Source organism: Triturus cristatus, chromosome 8 (assembly GCF_964204655.1).
Source record: "Triturus cristatus chromosome 8, aTriCri1.1, whole genome shotgun sequence".
NCBI classification, from domain to species: Eukaryota; Metazoa; Chordata; class Amphibia; order Caudata; family Salamandridae; genus Triturus; species Triturus cristatus.
The window spans coordinates 919,493,080-919,513,257 of NC_140591.1; the positions used below are offsets into that span (position 1 = coordinate 919,493,080).

Below are 20,178 nucleotides of genomic sequence, written 5' to 3' on the forward strand. Positions count from 1 at the left end.
CAATTCAGCAGCAAATGTTTAAAAATGACTCTGTCAGAGACCAAGCAGATTAAAGGTTAATAGTATTAATAGACATAGAAACAAAGTTCCTTTCAAGTCTCTTCTGACAAGTTCAATAGACCTGGGCAGATAAGCTTAGGCTACTTCCACCTAACCACACGAGCTTCCACCCTTGAAGTGGTACTATCACTAATCACAAAGTGGAAGTTCCAAACTAAAGGCTTTGCGATTTAATAATTGAGTAACTGACTAGACTTCTCCTGGTCTCAATGAAGAGGGTGAGAGGCCTAATGACCTTTCACTTTCTATTGAAATCCTTGCACCAGAGTTGGACAGCACTCATTTTTATTTACACAATTTGTCTAGGCAAGAGTTGCTTTTTGCTCTCTACATGCCCCATAAAGTAGTAGCATAGCAGGGTTATAGTATAGAGAGAGTCCTCCATCAGTCCCAGGGTGTTATAAGCAACCCAAAGGCGTTTTGGGCCCACAAGGTAGTGTCAGAGCCCCAGAAGACAAAAGGGAGGAATGTGAAGGCCTGTGGGTGGTACCGTACAGACCTTGAGCGGATGATCCTGCAGATACTCGGGATTCCCAGGGGGCTGAATCACATGATCTTAGATCTACTAACAATCCTGGTCAACTGGAAGAGAGAACTGACACCTTAAATCTACCATTGGAGTCAGTTCATCTAGTAGCCGTTTTAGTGGGTGTGCCACCAATTAAGCGGAATGCTAAGGAGGCAACAATAGATCTGACACACAAGGTGACCCACTGGTTGGACAGATCATTGGTAAATGGCCGCACCATAGCAACTCACGGTATCATGGCCAGAAGAGTGGGGTGGGTGGGGGAAGCCACAAACAAAAACAGGTAGGATGATTGCATTGTGGTGAATCTTACACACCCGTCTCACGCTCAAGCTATGACTTGTATCCAGTATAAATCAGACCCCAATACGGGAATACAGGTCCTTCTGCTCTCTTTCTTCTATCCCAAAGGGGCACAATGTGGGAGTACACAGGGGAAAGCCCGCAGTCTGTCACAGGGTAAGTTGAGGCAGGGTCCAAAAATGTGTCCAAATACGCCTAGGATTATCCCCCTTGTAAATAAATATGCGCATTGAGTGACTTAGATAGTATTGGCTGACCATTAGCCCCAAGTGTTGGTATGTCAGGTATCAATCACTCTTTATTAGTTAGCTTGGTCAATAAGTCTAAGTTGAACTTAGTTGCAGCAGAGAATGTTTCATCTTCGAGTAAATTCCTGTCTATGAACATCGCAGGGCTGAGGGCGAAAAAAGATGATGAGTACTCATTAGCTATAATAAAAACTGGCCACATTGTCGCGTTTCAAGAAACTTGGAACACCTCAGACTCTTTTTTCCTGCATAGTTTTGCATCTTTTGCAAAGGCCGCTTCTCCTTCTGCTACAGGACGAGCAAAAAGGCCTGCTTATCTTAATCTCACTGAAACTATCATGTACCATTAACAGTATGACTAGCTCATCCCCACACCTGCTAGCAGTGGAATTAACTTTCCCCAGGAACCCAACTTTGGTAGTTATTAATATTTATAACTCCTTTCGCAGGAACCATGATAGTGAGCATTTAGCTTTCCTCTAAACCTTTATGGAGCACGCTGCACAGGATAATCGTACCCAGTATATTTATCATAATGGGGACTTTAATTTACACTGTTGCTCTTTAAACTGCATCCTGGGGAGGGAACATTGGATGATTTGGCTCCCATTGGCTCACTTTGAACACACTCTCCAAGGTATCCTGTGAGAGAGTATATTAGCTGACAACAATCTACATTGTTTAGAGCACAGGAGCGAGTCAGTGGCAGTGCCATCCTTCTATGGGAGAGGGAGTTGTTCAACCATAGATTACATTGCGGTGTCTTCCCTGCTGTCCCAAAACATAATGAAAGTAAGCTCATCTTGGACAGGCTATAGTGACCACAACCAAATCATTGTTGAATTTAAGGGTTTGATGGTCCTTCAGGGAACGGAGCCTACGGCTCTCGTGAATAGTGAATTTTATCCAACTAACCAGGCCCATAAAATGCGGTGGGGGAAGATTATACAGGAGGATTTTTTAAACCAGCTGTACATTGAAGGTAGGAAAGACATTAAGCAGTGCCTCGATACTAATACTGAATCGGATGCGGTACTAGAGGCATTTGATAACTTGACTAAGCGGATTGCAACAAATCTAACTGTTAAAGGCACACCTAGTGACAATAAGGAGGTTGAATGGTTTAACTCAGATTGCTCCAAAACCCATAAAGCCCTAATTGTCGCTCTAAAAAATAAGCCAAGGGATCATGAAGCAATTAAAGTGCATAGAAAAGCGTACAATACATACTTAAAAGTAAGAAAAGATCAAATAAAGGAACAGGCTTGGGAGGATTTAGATCAGGCTAGCATTATGAGCAACAGTTCCAAACTCTGGAAGATTGTAAAAAGCCCTTTTTTTTTCAGAAATAATGATATGCCAAAAACAGAGTGCGTTATTCCTGCTGATAAATGGGTCAGACATTTTGAGCAGAAGTACACTGAGGTGGCCGTAGTACATACAGATATCCAACAAAAAAAAAAAGCCTGAACAGCACACCCTAATTTAGTAAATATTTTCAATCCCGCATTAATATAGGTTGAACACTGCATCCAAGTCACAAATGTTTGTCAAAAGAAAGTGGAAAAGATCAGTTCCATCAATCAATGGTCATCCTTGATAATGAATCCAAACCCCTTCAATTTCAGTTGGTTGTCATCTTTATTTTTTAAGACAGAAATCCCAGCACACAAACCAGCCGACACGTGTTTCATCTTACAAATACTTTTTCAAGGTTGGAAAAGTAAATGTATCTACTAAATACATCTTAATAAAAAATACACAAATATACAAAAATGTATAAATTTCCATTATAAAAACTTAATGCACACCCACACTGGTGGTAATCATTATAAATTAATTGATATTCTAACATTCATGTTCAGTTAAGTTTATACACACAAATGAACATAAACATAGTCCAATAGCTTAGTCCCTTGATACACATAAAACAATACATTTGCATGTGTGTCATATGAGGAGCAATATGCCGATAGAAACCCAATCACCAGTGCTCAATATAGTCATAAAAAATCCATATTAAATAATCATACAACCGATTGCAAAAGAGGATGAAATCATTCAATAGACCAGATAAGCCCACCACTGTGACGAACTGTATTGTATTGTGTCCAGTAATTGGACTCAGAATAGCGAGACAAGAAAAAGAAGACTTCATGCACAGCATTAAGATGCAGGCCTGTTAGGCAAGACCAGCCAGAAGTAGAGATGAATAGAAACCCACCAATTGCTGCATAACAATCATCTCCGTTGGTATTGGTCAAAGACCACAGAAAAAACGTCCAGTCAGTCCAAAGTCCCATTCAATTAAGAAAGATCATCAATCTAGTAATAGGAGAGATCAATAGCTTATGTCTATATGATCCAAAGTTGTGCTTTCCTCACATTATATCACATGAAATTAAAATGCGGTTACATAAATTTGAGAAAACTAACGAGTTAACAGATAATCCATAATTGTGACTACCCCAAAGAGAACTGTCTGATAATGTTTGGGCCAGTCAATATAAATTCAAAATGGCACTCCCAGTATAATGTATCTTGATCTTGTCATATTATCATGCCACAGTTGTAGAAATCGCCACATCCGTACAATAAAACATTTCCTACTCTTAATAGATACTTATCTTAATTTACTCTACAAAATAATATCCCTAATGGGCCTAAACAAACTCTCATAATTAGAGAATACAACTCTGTTATGTGCAGACCCACCTCGATCTAAATAAAGTTTGAAAGCATCTCAAAAAGTATAAAAAAACGCAGTATCACGTTCCCCATTACAGTCTCAAAACATACTTTCAGCTAAAACGTGGTGTCAAATCAATGTATAAATTGAGTAATGAAGAATGAGCTACAATCCCGCTCAAACGGTGTTCCGTAACACTCCTTGATACGAGTGTACGCACTACCTGCATATATATAAAAAAAGGGGAAAAACAAACAACCCCATAAGTATATAATAAACTGAATCCGGCCGGTCAAAAATTGCATCCCACTCCCACACTCACCTGTCCCGGAGCGGAAATGTAGATGTCCGCAATCAACACGATCCCGCAAGCAAATAGAAAACGCAAAAGGGGGCTGGCATGTCACAAATATATTCTCGAACACCCAAATCATGTGATTCTTAATTCCGATCACGTGATCGTGGCGTGATAGAAACTACAGCAGTAACATCGGAAAAATGGGTCCACCATGTTGGAAAAGGTTACTACATTCCATTTAGTACAGGAAAACTTCTATAGAGAGAACCCTCTAAGAATTAGTTATTTGGCTCTTAAACAAACCACCATTAATCAAAAACACGAGAATAATACGCAAAAAACTTTGTTGTTCAATGTATGTCTACTCAGTATACGAATCTACATTGGAAGTTCCCTATGTATGTCGACCGATAAACCAGTGTAAATTCTCACAACTGACTATTTCATCACAAAGCATTATTAATTTTTACACTGTCTAGCAATGTGGTGGCATGTTAAAACGTATGTCATAGTATCATTCAGTATTAGTGAAACACCCCAGCTTGTACGGTGTGCATATGATTAAATTAGTCCACTACCTGTATAAAGCACATGGTGTCGCTTTCCCTATTTATCAATAATCCCATGAAACAAACCCAGAGAGAATTACCTCTGGTTTATACAATAACCAACGTGGCTAGTAGAAGGTAAACCCAGAGAGAATTACCTCTGCTTTATACAATAACCAAAGTGGCTAGTAGAAGGTAAAGGCATCTAGCTCATAATACCCCTTACATAAAAGTATCTGAGGAAAAAGAAAGAATAACCAGTAAAAGTAGTGAAGTAAAAACGAGTAGGTTAAAGGCATGTTAGCATTAATGAGTTGTTTTCATGCTGAAACAGTGAAGTGCTCTTGAGGCATGCAGCACAGTGGAAAATAAGCAATGACATTACAAATCTGTCCACATAATGAATCCCATGGTATTGGACACTTCATGAAGATTTATATCCACATTTCCTAATATGCACGATTAAGTTCCTCCTTCCTACAATGCAGAGCACGATCGAATTTGGTTGGCATGTTTTTCAGTACACAAGTATCATAATGAGATGCATCAGCTTACCACACTGAACATATGGCCCAATAAGAAAAAAACAGGACACAATGAAATTGAATACAAGCGTCCGATTGTCTCTAACTAAGAGACAAGTTGTACAGGAACATATCACAAAAAAGCATCATTAGACAAAATTGGCAAAAGTCAATCTTTCAAAAATACATGAAGCTCTCTATTAATGTTAAGACTTGCTTGTCAGTGTAAAAATTGATACTGCTTTGTGATAAAATAGTCAGTTGTGAGAATTTACACTGGTTTATCGGTCGACATACGTAGGGAACTTCCAATGTAGATTCGTATACTGAGTAGACATACATTGAACAACAAAGTTTTTTGCGTATTATTCTCGTGTTTTTGATTAATGGTGGTTTGTTTAAGAGCCAAATAACTAATTCTTAGAGGGCTCTCTCTATAGAAGTTTTCCTGTTCTAAATGGAATGTAGTAACCTTTTCCAACATGGTGGACCCATTTTTCCGATGTTACTGCTGTAGTTTCCATCACACCACGATCACGTGATCGGAATTAAGAATTACGTGATTTGGGTGTTCGAGAATATATTTGTGACATGCCAGCCCCCTTTTGCGTTTTCTATTTGCTTGCGGGATCGTGTTGAGTGCGGACATCTACATTTCCGCTCCGGGACAGGTGAGTGTGGGAGTGGGATGCAATTTTTGACCGGCCGGATTCAGTTTATTATATACTTATGGGTTTTTTTGTTTTTCCCCTTTTTTTTATATATGCAGGTAGTGCGTACACTCGTATCAAGGAGTGTTACGGAATACCGTTTGAGCGGGATTGTAGCTCATTCTTCATTACTCAATTTATACATTGATTTGACACCACGTTTTAGCTGAAGGTATGTTTTGAGACTGTAATGGGGGAACGTGATACTGCGTTTTTTGATATTTTTTTTAGATGCTTTCAAACTTTATTTAGATCGAGTTGGGTCTGCACATAACAGAGTTGTATTCTCTAATTATGAGAGTTTGTTTAGGCCCATTAGGGATATTATTTTGTAGAGTAAACTAAGATAAGTATCTATTAAGAGTAAGAAATGTTTTATTGACCGGATGTGGCGATTTCTATAACTGTGGCATGATAATATGACAAGGTCAAGATACATTATACTGGGAGTGCCATTTTGAATTTATATTGACTGGGCCGAACATTATCAGACAGTTCTCTTTGCAGTAGTCACAATTATGGATTATCTGTTAACTCGTTAGTTTTCTCAAACTTATGTAACCGCATTTTAATTTCATGTGATATAATGTGAGGACAGCACAACTTTGGATCATATAGACAGAAGATATCGATCTCTCCTATTACTAGATTGATGATCTTTCTTAATTGAATGGGACTTTGGACTGACTGGACGCTTTTTCTGTGGTCTTCGACCAATACCAACGGAGATGATTGTTATGCAGCAATCGGTGGGTTTCTATTCATCTGTACTTCTGGCTGGTCTTGCCTAACAGGCGTGCATCTTATGCTGTGCATGAAGTCCAATTACTGGACACAATACAATATAGTTTGTCACAGTGGTGGGCTTATCTGGTCTATCAAATGATTTCATCGTCTTTTGCAATCAGTTGTATAATTATTTGATATGGATTTTTTATGACAATATTGAGCACTGGTGATTGGGTTTCTATCGGCATATTGCTCCTTCTATGACACACATGCAAATGTATTGTTTTATGTGTATCAAGGAACTAAGGTTCCCGAGCTATTGGACTATGTTTATGTTCATTTGTGTGTATAAACTTAACTGAACATGAATGTTAGAATATCAATTAATTTATAATGATTACCACCAGTGTGGGTGTGCATTAAGTTTTTATAATGGAAATGTATACATTTTTGCATATTTGTGTATTTTGTATTAAGATGTATTTAGTAGATAAATTTACTTTTCCAGCCTTGAAAAAGTCTTTGTAAGACGAAACACGTGTCGGCTGGTTCGTGTGCTGGGATTTCTGTCTCAAAAAATAAAGATGACAACCAACTGAAATTGAAGGGGTTTGGATTCATTATCAAGGATGACCATTGATTGATGGAACTGATCTTTTCCACTTTCTTTTGACAAACATTTGTGACTTGGATGCAGTGTTCAACCTATATTAATGCGGGATTGAAAATATTTACTAAATTAGGGTGTGCTGTTCAGGCTCTTTTTTGTGTTAGATTTTGCATGTTTTATACATGCTGGCGATGTCTCTAGGTAGTAGACGTCATTAATTGCCTTGAGCACCCCGATTTAACTTTGAATTGTTGAAATTATACGCCTTGACAAAATGTGCTTTACTTAACAATTGTGTATTATATTTTGGTGTGCGGTTTTTCACTACTACCTATGCTTTGTTTTATATACATACAAATATCCCTTGGGAACCTAATACTGAATCACTTTCTCTATGATTTAAGATGGATGAATTACTGAAAGCTATTGCGGCTGCCTCAGCGTGTTAAGCCCCAGGTCCCGATGGGATACCGGTGGATCTTTATAAATCAGACCCAGGCACTTGGGCAAAGATCTTAACACGGGTTTTTAATGCTGCTACAGTGGCTAGCCTGCACTCATGGACCACGACACTGATCTTACCTAATAAGGGCACTAGAGACGACCCAGCATGCTACCTCACGATCTCGCTATTAGATTCAGCAGCAAAAATAATGGGTAAGGAAATTTTAGATCGTTTAAGTAATTGGTTGGTGGAAAAGAATGTGCTATCGGACCTGAAATTTGGTTTTAGGAATGGCATGGGAACAGTGGACCAATGCATGAATCTACTTATGTTGACTAGTAAATACATCCTTGCTAAGAAAGGTTGCATGTTCATGGCATTTATGGACTTAACGTCCACCTTCGATAGAGTGAACAGATCAAAATGATGGCTAGAGATAGGCATGGATGTAGATTTGGTAGCCTTCTTGCACCGGTCTCATTTAAATGTAACTGCCGCAGCTCGATATAATGAAAATAGGTCCCTAACCAAACCATGGTAGGTTAGGAATTGAGTGAGGCAGGGTTGTATCCTGGCTCCGGTGTTATTTACACTTTATATCAATAACCTATAACGAAGCAAGTAAGGACACTCTGAGAATTGGTTCAAAGCCTATCCCTGCCCTTTTACATGCTGATGATGCAGTGTTACTTGCCAGGACACCAATTGGGTTAAAACGACTTGTAAATACTTTTATCAATGTTATGGTCTCATTGGACCTTTTCTATTAATTTGACAAAATCTCATATAATGTCATCGGGTAAGACCAGGTGGGAGAAGTGGGCTATTTTATGCAAAGGTGGGGAGTTCTCCAACGTTATTACATTCCATATTTTTGTGTACTATTTAATGAAAAGGCATCTTGGGTGGCTCAGCGAGCATTGAAGAAAAACACCCTAGCGAGAGCCACAGGGGCAAAACTGGACTTCACTAGAAGATTAGGGAGTAAACCCTAATTGCCTTTATTGAAAGTTTACAATGAGAAATGCATCCCTATGGGAACATATGGCAGTAAGGTTTGAGGCTATAAGGAGGTAAATGATCTGAAAAGGGCAAAAAATCAATTTTTCAGGGAACTTCTAGCTGCTCCCCCGAGTACCCCTGTGTTAGAACTGGGGGTCTCTTGTTGGCAGAGGTAGGTACCTTTGACCAAATAGGGACCCTTGCTTCTAAGTCAGGGAAAGGGGATTACACTACTGGATAACCCCTGCTCACCCCTCTTGATAGCTTGGCACGAACAGACAGGCTTATTTCAGAGGCAGTGTGTTAAGCATTTGTGAACACGTACAGTAATACAGTAAAAACACTACAGATGGACACCACACAGGTTTCATAAAAATAAGTATTCTTTATATAGGCTTAACAAAGACCACAAACGACAAAAATCCATAATACTGTACTCAAAATTGACTTAAAGATGGTAGAAGTAACTTAGTTCAAGTTGATAGTAAATGCGACACAGTTCTCACAAAAGTACCTAGACGCGTAACGCAAAATAAACAAAATGCTTGCAGCGTTGGAGATGCGTCGGTTCCTTGCTTCGGGGGAGACGATGCGTCACGCCTCGATGCTTGCGCAGAGTAGTGGAAGTGTCTTGATCATTACCGGAGAGGAGGTGATGCGTAGATTCCCGTGATGCTTTCCGGTTGCAATGCGACAAAATGGCGCTTCGATGCGATGCGACAATCCGGTGCGATGCGATAAGATGGCACCCTTGATGTGACGATGTGAAGACGATGCGTGCACGCCCTAGCAGCCGTGCTGCGAACTCTGTACTTTGGAGCCACAACAGGCCCTGCGACACGCTTCTCCGGTGATGCGACGGCGACCCTCACGTTGGCGACATGCTTCTCCAGTGATGCGACATCAAACAGCTGAGACGAAGACACGCTTCTCTGGAGATGCAGCGGCGGCATGCTTCTCCGGCGATGCGACGACAACAGCTGTGGCAGCGACACGTTTCTTCTCGTTGAGTCACGCTTCCAGCTCCCAGCAACACGCAGGCTTCTGCAGATAGAATTCCCAGCAAGGAAATTTAGAGGGGAGCTGGTGGTGAAGTCTTGTAGCCCTGAGACTTAAGCAGGAGGCAAGCACAAGTTCAAGCCAGTGGAGAAATATTCTGCAAGATGATGAAAGTTCTCTAAAAAGTTCCTTCTCCTCTCCTTGGCAATAAAGACATCACTGCAGGCCAACCCAACAACACAGCACACTGACAGGGGGGCAGTCCAACTCCTACAGATTCCTTGGTTCTTCTCCTTGGCAGAGGTTTGTCTTGTTGTTCCAGAAGTGATCTAAAGTCTTGGGGTCTGGGTCCCCATATTTATACTACTTTTCTCTTATTTCTCTGAAGGCAGAGAGGCCTGGGCCTAGTCCAAACCAGTTCTGGTCAGTCCTTGAGCACTTTGTTGACAAGACTCCTTCTTTCCTTTCACAGTGTAGGCCAGGGACATCAGACGCCCCACAGGAGGTGGAGCCAGCATTGTGGAGAGAAGGCACAGCCCTATTCAGGTCCCAGGTGCTACTCCTACCACCCATCTACATGCAGATCTTTCTATTCAGCCCTGTGCAGACTCACCCTCTCTCCTGCAATCCCCCAGCCCCTGTCACTCACAAAACCAGACACACAATACACAACCTAGCAGAGACAGGCTTGGACAGTTAAGCAAGAAAATACCTACTTTCTAAAAGTGGTATTTTCAAACACAGAATGTTAAAACCAACATCACTAAAAGATGTATTTTATCATTCTCAGTTCAGGCATACTAAACTCGAATTTCTACCTAGTTCCCTGGGTCAGTTATGATGATAGGATGTTATAATCAAACTGCCCATTCTGGCCTATGGGGAACAGGTAGCTTTGCAATAGTGAAAAACTAAAATGGCTGTAATTCACTATTAGGACATGCCACACACCAGGGCATGTCCTACCTTATACTTACAATGCACCCTGCCCTTGGGCCTACCTTAAGGGTGTCTGATATGAAGATAAGAGAAGGTTTAGGGACTGGCTGCTTCTGTGGGTGGCACAACCAGTGCTGCAGGTCCACCAGCAGCATTTGCTTTACAAGCCCTGGGCACACATGGTGCACTCTACTAGGGTCTGACAAGTAAATCAAATAACCCAATCATGGAGTCACTAATCAATACATCACTTTAACATAGGGAGCACTTGCACTTGCACTGTGGCACTGAATAGCAGTGACACAGTACCCAATGCATCTAAACCAGCAAAACATATCAAACACAGAGGAGGCAATCCGAAAAAATGGAAGGGAGACTCATGCCAATGGGACCAGGTCTAATACCCTGCATTTATTGTGTATGAAGATTTAAAGCAGGGTCATTTTACAGATTATATCACAGTTATTATGGTGGCTAAAAATCTGGTCTAGGCCCAAGCCCTGCTTAAATCAAACTATTTAGAGGACTGTATGAAGTTAGATAGATTTGCAGATATTCCCTGGCTAAGTTATGATTTACAACAGCTCACATCAATGGGGCGCCCAGAGCTTTTTAACCAACCAAAACAACTGCATATCGGGGAGGTGAAAGCAATTAAAAGTCAATTTTTAACTAAGAGAAGGCTGGAAAGGGAAACAACTGAACTCACCAAATCCACAGTTAGACTGTACATGATAATAAGCCCTGGGATTTTATACGAACCTTTTTGAACTTTTATCAATAATCTGCCACAACGTTTTCTTTTATCAAGATTCAGGTTCAATTGCATTTACCGGCTCCTTACACAGGGATTTGCGAAGGTAGGATCTTTAAAACCTGTTCTTGTGACGATTTTTCAGACCAAGACTTGATGCATTTTATTTTTTTTGTGGTTTTTATAATGATTTATGGTCTAAGCACATTTTACCTCTTTTGAAAGAGTGCCAATTTGCACAAGTAAGACCAGCCCTGAAATACTTCAAATGCTTTCATTCCCTCTAATATGTTATGGGGTTGCTAGCTTTTTAGCAGGCACGGTTTGTAGAAGGAAAAATGGACCACAAGTAGACATGACCTGGGCTTTGTGGAGTTGAATGTTGAAATGTCCTCCAACCTATTTGATGACTTTTTAATTCCTGTAGTGATATTATAATGTTCGCATTGTTTTAATATTGAATAGGTTGACTGTACAGGTCGTATTGCACTATGGCATATGTACTTAAGGGCTACTAACAGCTTTTTATATTTCCTGCTTTTTACAATGTATTTGCACTGGCTACTACTTGTGTATATGTACTTTTATGGTCATAATGTGGCCGAATAAAGTTTTATTGACTTGCATCAAATGTTTAAAAATGACTCTGTCAGAGACCCAGCCAATTATAGGTTAATAGTATTAATAGACATAGAAACAAAGTTCTTCTCAAGTCTCTTCTGGCAATTCCATGAGACCTGGGCAGGTAAGCTTAGGCTACTTCCACCTAACCACACAAGCTTCCGCCCTTGAAGTGGTACCATCACTAATCACAAAGTGGAAGTTCCAAACTAAAGGCGTTGCAATTTAATAATTGAGTAACTAACTTGACTTCTCCTGGCCTCACTCAAGAGAGTGAGAGGCCGAATGACCTTTCACTTTGTATCAAAATGCTTGCACCAGAGTTGGGCAGCACTCATTTTTATTTACACAATTTGTCTAGGCAAGAGTTGCTTCTTGCTCTCTACAGGCCTCAGAAAGTAGAAGCTTAGCAGGGTTAAATGTATAGGCTATAATGCTGGTGCAAATGTAATTGCCAACACTACCAATGTTGGCCATAGGCTATCATGTGATTTACCAATTCTTGTGGCTCACAGCTAAATTCAAGAAACTTATGCAAGAGGAGAGGGACTGTCTTAATTGTAGCTGCCAAGCGATACGTGTCATGTATGACATATCATCCTATCTTGACCAATTGCGCTTTGCATTCTGTGACATGTTAATTTTCCGTTTCCCATTATAAATGTGTCTCTAAAGTCCCAACATCATCAAAGACAGCACATAGGGATTGAAAATACAACAGTGGCTCCTCCACATCCTCCTTTTTCCACCTCACACTTTTCCTTACCATGCCCTCCTTTCTTGCCTTTTCACTTCCCTCACTACCCCTACCCTTGCCTTCTCTTTCATTGACCTGTATCTCCTCCCTCTCAAGTCTTCACCTCATCTTTTTATTTTCACCTCACATGTTTCCAACTCATCCTCTACTCCTCACTCTTTCTTTCGATCTCACTGGCCTCCTTATTCTCCCCTCATATCACAGACCAACAGACATTAACATCAGATTTTGAAACTTGCAGTGCTAACTGTACATGTGTTACATATTCTTGTCGAGGAATCATGCACTGCTGCTTTTTTTGCTGCATTGCAACTATATATGTGGGGGATGCTGTCATTCCCCTGTATTTTTGTATTAGAGAAATTTGCACAGCTTCTGCTCCTTGCTTTATATGTGTTGTTTGTTAGTGGAATATGGTAAAAACATTAGTAGTTCAGTTCGGAGCCAAAATGATTGGCATTGGAATGCTTGTCTGGTTTGATTACCTCCAGCCCTGCCAAGTACCACACATCAGGTGTTAGACTAACACATTCTAGTGCTGGTGTCTGCAGCACCACACTAAAATGCTTAGTCACACATGCAGATCTCTCTTACATCTTTGTTGATCGCAATGCACTCCAAAAAAGCAGCCTCTCACACAGCGATTAATCTGCACATTGCCGCACTGCCGGTAAAGCAATCTAGCTTGTCTGCAGACCTGGTAACTCGATGGCATGGTTACTAGGGGTGGGCGGAATTTGTGAAATTCACTTTCGCAAATTATCCCGAAAATGTTAAAAATCTCCGAAAAACGCGGAAATATCGCGAAGATGCAGAAGTTTTTTTCCCGCCCGTTCGCGGAATTTTCTGCGTGGTCGCGGCTCGCCAACTTACCCATGCGGTTGCTCACGAACGCGGCCATCTTGTTTTCACTTGTCTCGCGGTGCATGATCGCGAGAAGAAAGACGTGATCGTGCAACGAATGACGTTACTGCGGGCGTGAACTGTCGCGAGACAGCGCAAATGGCTACCAACAATCCAACATCTCGTGGAGAACACGACCGGATCAGGAAAACTTGTCGGCGAACGCGGGGATTGAGGTAAGGCGATCGCGCGCACGCGAGAATGTATTATTTTACAGCACGAGCAAGCAAATAAAAATTCCGGTAAAATGCGGATTGCGGAAATTTTGACATTTTCGCGCTCTCTGCGGAACGTGAAAATGTCAAATTATCGCAATTTCCGCGAGCGGAACGGAATTTTAGGCCAGGCCTAATGGTTACCTAGCCAAGTCAAAATTGTTTCAGCCAAAATCAAATTGTACACCCTCTGGTTGCCCCTCTGGCCTCTCTGAGACACGTGTAGACAGTCTGGCATGGGTGAAGCTGGTAAATTTTGAGTTTATAAGGCGTGGCTCTGACTTTGTCGGACGGACGCACAGTAATGCAAACTGATTTCTAACTCTTGCATACTTGCAGGAGGCCTTTAAGCACAGTAAACATCAGTTGTCGCCTTCCAGTCAATAAGACACCCCAATGCAAAGAGAAGATGGCCTCCAGTGACTCCATTGCCTGACATTCAAGATATCACTGTTTGGGAAACCTGTGTTTAGTGGATGCTAATGAGAATGCTCAACATCTGGGGACGTGACCTGTGGATTGCTGTAAATGTGTTTTTTTTAAATCCATGCACATGTGTTGCAATCAGACAGCAGATGCTCACTCTGTGAGGGCTTCTGCTGTTCTTGGCTTCCCATTCCACTCGTGGAAGTGCCCGTTGGATACAGTTCACTCCCTACTCTCTGTGTCGTGCTTCAGTGCACAGGTCTGATGCAACTGCCTCCACAATTTTGTCCCACCCGCAAGCTTCTGGTTACACACTCTGCAGCCCTATAAAATCACTTCTCCTTTTCATATCAAGCACCAGAAGACAGATGGGTTAACTGTCCTCTTTTGCTAACTCATGTTTTCATGTTTCGAAAGAACAATTCTGTTCATGCTCTACACGCTTCTGAATTCATACAAATGCTCAATAAAACCGAGAGGAGAATTTGATTTTGATCATATAATCTATCTATAGCATTTTAAGTGACATGTTTTTGTTTTGGCCAAATATGTAACCTTTAATCGCAGCTCCTTGTTATCATAAAAGCTGTAGTTAAAACTGGCTTGAGTAATGTCAAACAAATTACAGTCTATTTCATTGAGACCATCGTTATTACAAAAGTCTATCACTGGAGCAAATATGAGTGTACTCTGGTAATATGTGAGATCCTAGGTAACAAAACAATAACTCTCTGTGGGCTTTAATGCAGTGTAATATCAATCCACCCATATTATATCCCTAGTCACTTCTAACATTTGCTTTTCACAAAAATCCATCCACCCTCGTGTTTTTGCATAGCTTTTCTTCATAAACTGCCCATGTCTATTGCCTACATAAAATTGATTTTAATTATTTTAGAGAACTAGCAGCTGAGCTAACGACTTTTGAAAAAATTACAGCCTTTGTGCCTCAGCCTCCCACTCTCTTGTGGCTTGCCCGGTGGTGTGGTGGGCTGGACAACGCTCCGAGTCTGCAAGCCAACTGACTGTAGTGACTGAGTAATTATGATAATTTATTAGCAGGCAGCTGAGAACATCCGCACTGGGGTCTATCACATCCTCTTTGGTATAGTTGGGTCCACAGTGCCCTTCCATTTCTGGTGCTTTGCAGCAGTTTTAAGATCTTCTTAGCGTTTCTTGTTGCGTAAATAGATGTAATTACTGATATATATATGTTTCCCTCAACTTTATTGCTCGAGTTTGCCCGTGAAGAAGTGTCACTCATAGTCGTTAAATATCACTCATAATTACACTGAAGTTATGAAAATATCACACAAGCAATCTGAAACCTTGGTATGCTGGTTGCTTCTAGCTAAGAAAGTAATTTCACATACAGCATATAGCAACTCAGTTTCACCCATGTTCTCAAAAGGAAACATGGCTGCCCAAAGTGCCTGAAAGTGACATGATCATAAGTTGAAAAACAGAGAAATAAATGTATATTATTTTACAAATGGTAAACAGATGGGTGGCAGAGTGATATCTTGATCCAAACAGAAACTAAACAAAATTGAATTAATTTTGTCAATACACAGGGCACTGGTTCAATACAGAGCACTCACATTTTTTCTATGTATTTACATTGTCTAAAACACACACATTGAACTGAATTTCTTCACATAAGTCAGTGCCTAATTTGCGAAGAATATGTGCTGGTGCCCAAAACTCATCTCAAGAGGCCTGCAGCTCGCACCAACATGCCAAATATCTAGGCTGGGTAGACTGGAATCCACCTCATGCCTCTCTGATCGACTACCAGACACACCCTGTCTCTTTATCTCTTTCTTGTAGGTTTCTTCATACTCCCTTTGAGACTTTTCTCCATCTTTCATATTTCCCCCTTTCTCCTTTGTGCGTTTTTGCTTCTCTTACTCTTGGGAAATGCCAGATCAGGAACCCAAAAAATAAGTGTTGGTGAGCCGCAAAAGCAACCACTGGTTCAAATTAAGACCTTGTATAAGTGTACACATTTCTGACTGAACAACTCGTAAACAGGAAACAGTGGTTGTCTAAATATCATGCACTAACTTGGAGAAATTTAGTTACACGTTAGAACTTTTTAAAGAACAAATACATAAAAAGAAGCACTCAATTCTGCACTGAGCCCGAGTAACTATTCATAAAATTGACCCATGAGTTTGTGTTAGAATCATAAGTGTAATATTATGTACAGTAGTTTTGTAAAAACATGCAGAATTGGTTTATCAGTTGTGTTTGTTTTGGTAAAAAGTTCATTCGAAGAAGTTTACTTCAAATTGAGCATAGGAAAATAACTTACCCAACAAAAATGTCATAGATACTGGAAGAAACAGCTGGGAAAGGAGAAGTGGAAGCATAGCAACGATCCAGCAAAACATTAAATCTAAAAGTAAAAGGTATTGTAGGAAGTTAATTACCTTTACAACCACGACACGGATGCTAATATTTACAAAATTAATTTCAAAATGTAAGAGGATATAGATATCTCAGGTGCATACATAGCTCCATTGTTAATAATTGAACAGTGCTGTATTCACCATCTTCAATTAATTCACCCTCCAAAAACCTGAGCCACACAATAAGGTAAGAGAGTGAAATAAAAAAGCACAACATACCAAGGCGAAATTGCAAATCGAAACTTTTTTGCAACTCCCTTCGCAGATTCACAATACTTAACTTGAGCGGCTCATGACGGAGCTGCAAGGTGTTGCCCATGGCATTGGTGTTTTCATGGAATGTCGATGCCTTGGGAGCAATGGCAGAGAATGGTTTGAGCTGTGCTGAGCCATTGGTGTTGGCTCAGCATCACTTTTGGTGGTCTGTGATGCACTCAAGGCTTCGTGTCATAGACATACTCTTTGGTTTGCTTCTTGGAAACAAACAGGGCCTTGTTGGATTCTTAATACTCTAGAATCTAATCTGGGATATAGCATCATCGCCAGGAACTGGCTCCAGGCTGAGTTTTTTTATGAGCAGTATATTGCCATACGGGCCAAAAGCGAATCTGGGATCAGGAGGTCAAAAATGGTTTTGTTGGGCAAATGTCCAGCTTTGAAAATAGAGAAGAAATGGAGCGGTTTATCTCCTTTAGAGTAATGGATAGTTATAGCTTCAATACCATTCAGCGGATCAGGAGTGAGAATGGAGAGCTTGTGGTCGACCCAGCTGCTATTAGAGAAGTCTCTTGATTGCTCTATCATGAGCTCCATTGAGGCGATTGATTCTCCGCGACCAAAGTTATTCTCCGTTTTGTTGGACGGTATTTCCATCATAAACTGAGACATATCCAGTGTTCTAAAGTAGAAGCACCTATAACTTTCTTCAAGGTGGAAAATGCATTGGCTCCCTGGCCAAAGGGAAGTGCTCCGGTCCTGATCAGATCCCTGGACTTTACGCCACCTTTTCGCAGATTTTTACCCCAGTGCTTAGAGATCTGCTTAACTCCTCTAATTTGTCTGGGCGGGTTCCTGAGTATTGGGGTGAGGTTAATATAATTTTTCTGAAAAAGGGAAGGATCCCACACTTCATCATATCTCCCTAAATCTCTAATCAATGCTAATCGAATGTCCAGAATTATCTTGGGGTTGATTATCCAAGTCAGCATTGCTTTATTCCGGGTTCTGATACAACAACTCATGTCAATACGGCAATTAGGCCCTTGGAGACGGCCTCTTTCAGCAAAGGGCCCATGGGCATTGCTCTTCTAGACGCTGAGAAGGCATTGACCGGGTTTCCTGGCCCTTCGTTTGGGGGGCAAAGGAGATCACAGGATTAGGCTCTGCCTTTGTCTACAGAAACTGTCATCTCTATACCAGTCTTTAAGAAAGAATTTGTTGCTCGGGCTCCTTCTCAAATTCTTTTTCTAGCTCTTGTGGTATCAGGCAGGGGTGCTCGCCCTCCTCTATTATTTGCTCTATATATAGAGCAGAGCCATTTATTCAGTGACAGCTGGCACGGGTAAAAGCGGTAGGGCGGGTGAAATGGGGTGAAGTCAACAGTCGATGGGAGAGATAAAATTAAAGAAAAAAAAAAAACTTACCTTGTGCTCGCCGCATCGCTGATGTGGCGAGCGCAAGGTAATTGGTTTTATTTTTATTTAATTTAATTTTATCTCTCCCATCGACTGATGACTCCCCCCACCCAGCCCCGCTCCCACCCCTCCGCTCTTACATGTGCCAGCCACCACTGCTTTTATTCATCCCTCAAATTATCTGAAAAGATCTAGCCCCTTAGAATACACCAGTGCGAAGTCAAAGTTCTAGTTTATGCGGACAATGTGGCAGTTCTAACCCTAACGTCGATCAGTGGTTTAAGTGCAGTGGTAGCAGTTGCTCAACCATTCGGAGAAGTCTCTGGTTATAAGCTGAATTCAGACAAGACTCGGGTCTTAACTAATGTCACTCTCTCTGGTCAGGATAAAAAATGGGTAAAGTGGGTGGTGTATTTAGGGGTAACTTTATCTGTCCATATGTCGGCTATTGTTGAGAACAACTATGGAAAGCTCCACCAATATACCAATATATTGTACCAATATATGGTATGTCTTTACCAAATGGAACTGTCTTCACCTGGACCTAAGTGGACGCTATAATCTTATTAAAATAATCATCTTTCTGTGGTAGCTCTACCTTTCTTCCAGTGGCCTTTTTCACAAGATTGAGGCTTCATGGCAGAGGTTTATATGGTGGTATAGGATGCCTCCCTGTAAAATCCAGGTCCTTCAACAGCCTAAATAAGATGGTGGGGTTTCGCTTCCGGTTTTGTGGTTTTACTATCTGTCCTCTTTTTTCTCACAACTTTGTCTGGTTTTGGGGTGAGGAACATTGGTACAAGGGCGTATTTTTACTAACATCGGCTATTCTTTCCTTGCTTCTGGGGGCATTTTGCTCTACTCCTGCAACTACCTGCTACTGTGGGGAATGTCTTCTGTTCTATTGAAGCTGTTTGCCCCATCTTAAGGAAGGGGGTGCGCTGCCACAATTCCTGTTGCTGCTCATAGAAAGGCTCTGTGACTTTTACTCAAGCAACATGCCTTGATTTAAACTATTCTGTGTCTGAGTTTTACTTTTCTACATTCGCTTGGCAATTGTGTTTTACTATGTCATGTTATTAGCACATTTTATGATCCATCTATATTCCTTTGAGTTATTTAGTTTATTTATTTATTATCGGTAATGACTGATTGATCTTTTGTTTTATTGTTGCTCATTTTGAGTAAAAATTATCCAGGCCAGGGTGATTTCACTAGGGGAATGTGTGAGAGCGAAAAGCACTGACTCAGGTTCAGGGCACAGACAAATAATCCAAACACCAAACTAATTCAAATACTAATACCCTTGATGAAAAATCTGATTGAAGAGGTGGAACAGTTGATAGGCCCTGATTTCCCCGTTGCTGCTAAATGAAGCTAATCCCAAACATAAATCCTCTTCTAAATTATTATCTCTCCAGGGAGCTATTCTCAAAAAGAAGCTTGGTGGTGCACAACAGTCAGGCAAATCTCCAATAGATAAATAGGGTGTTAAACCTGCCAACATTGCTAGATTTCTATTAGGACAGGTTGGAACTAAAAATAACCCCTTTCCCGTTGCAGCCACCGTTATTGAACAGAGCAATTTGACTCTTGGTATCCCTCCCTCCACTTTCCAAATCCCTTGCAGTAATAATTTTTTTCCCCTTACTGAGCCACCACAACCCACTTCATCTGTTAAGTCAGCTACTGAACACACATCTGATTCCCTTTCTACTAAGCCTTTATTAGCCTCATTATGCTGTCACATTGACGCACTTAGGGAGGAGATTGGTGGCTTGAAAGCTATTGTTTTTAGCTTATCTAGCCTTTCTTTGCCCT

At 40.9% G+C, this 20,178-nt stretch overlaps 1 protein-coding gene across 1 annotated transcript in view; it reads right to left on the reverse strand.

The window, feature by feature from the left end:
* LOC146805263 (zona pellucida-like domain-containing protein 1) overlaps positions 1–20,178 on the reverse strand; it is a 516,659-nt gene that overhangs the window by 195,186 nt on the left and 301,295 nt on the right. The window contains exon 7 of the mRNA XM_085622433.1: positions 16,627–16,710. Coding sequence (XP_085478559.1) covers positions 16,627–16,710 — 84 coding nt within the window. The remainder of the gene's footprint in view (positions 1–16,626; positions 16,711–20,178) is intronic.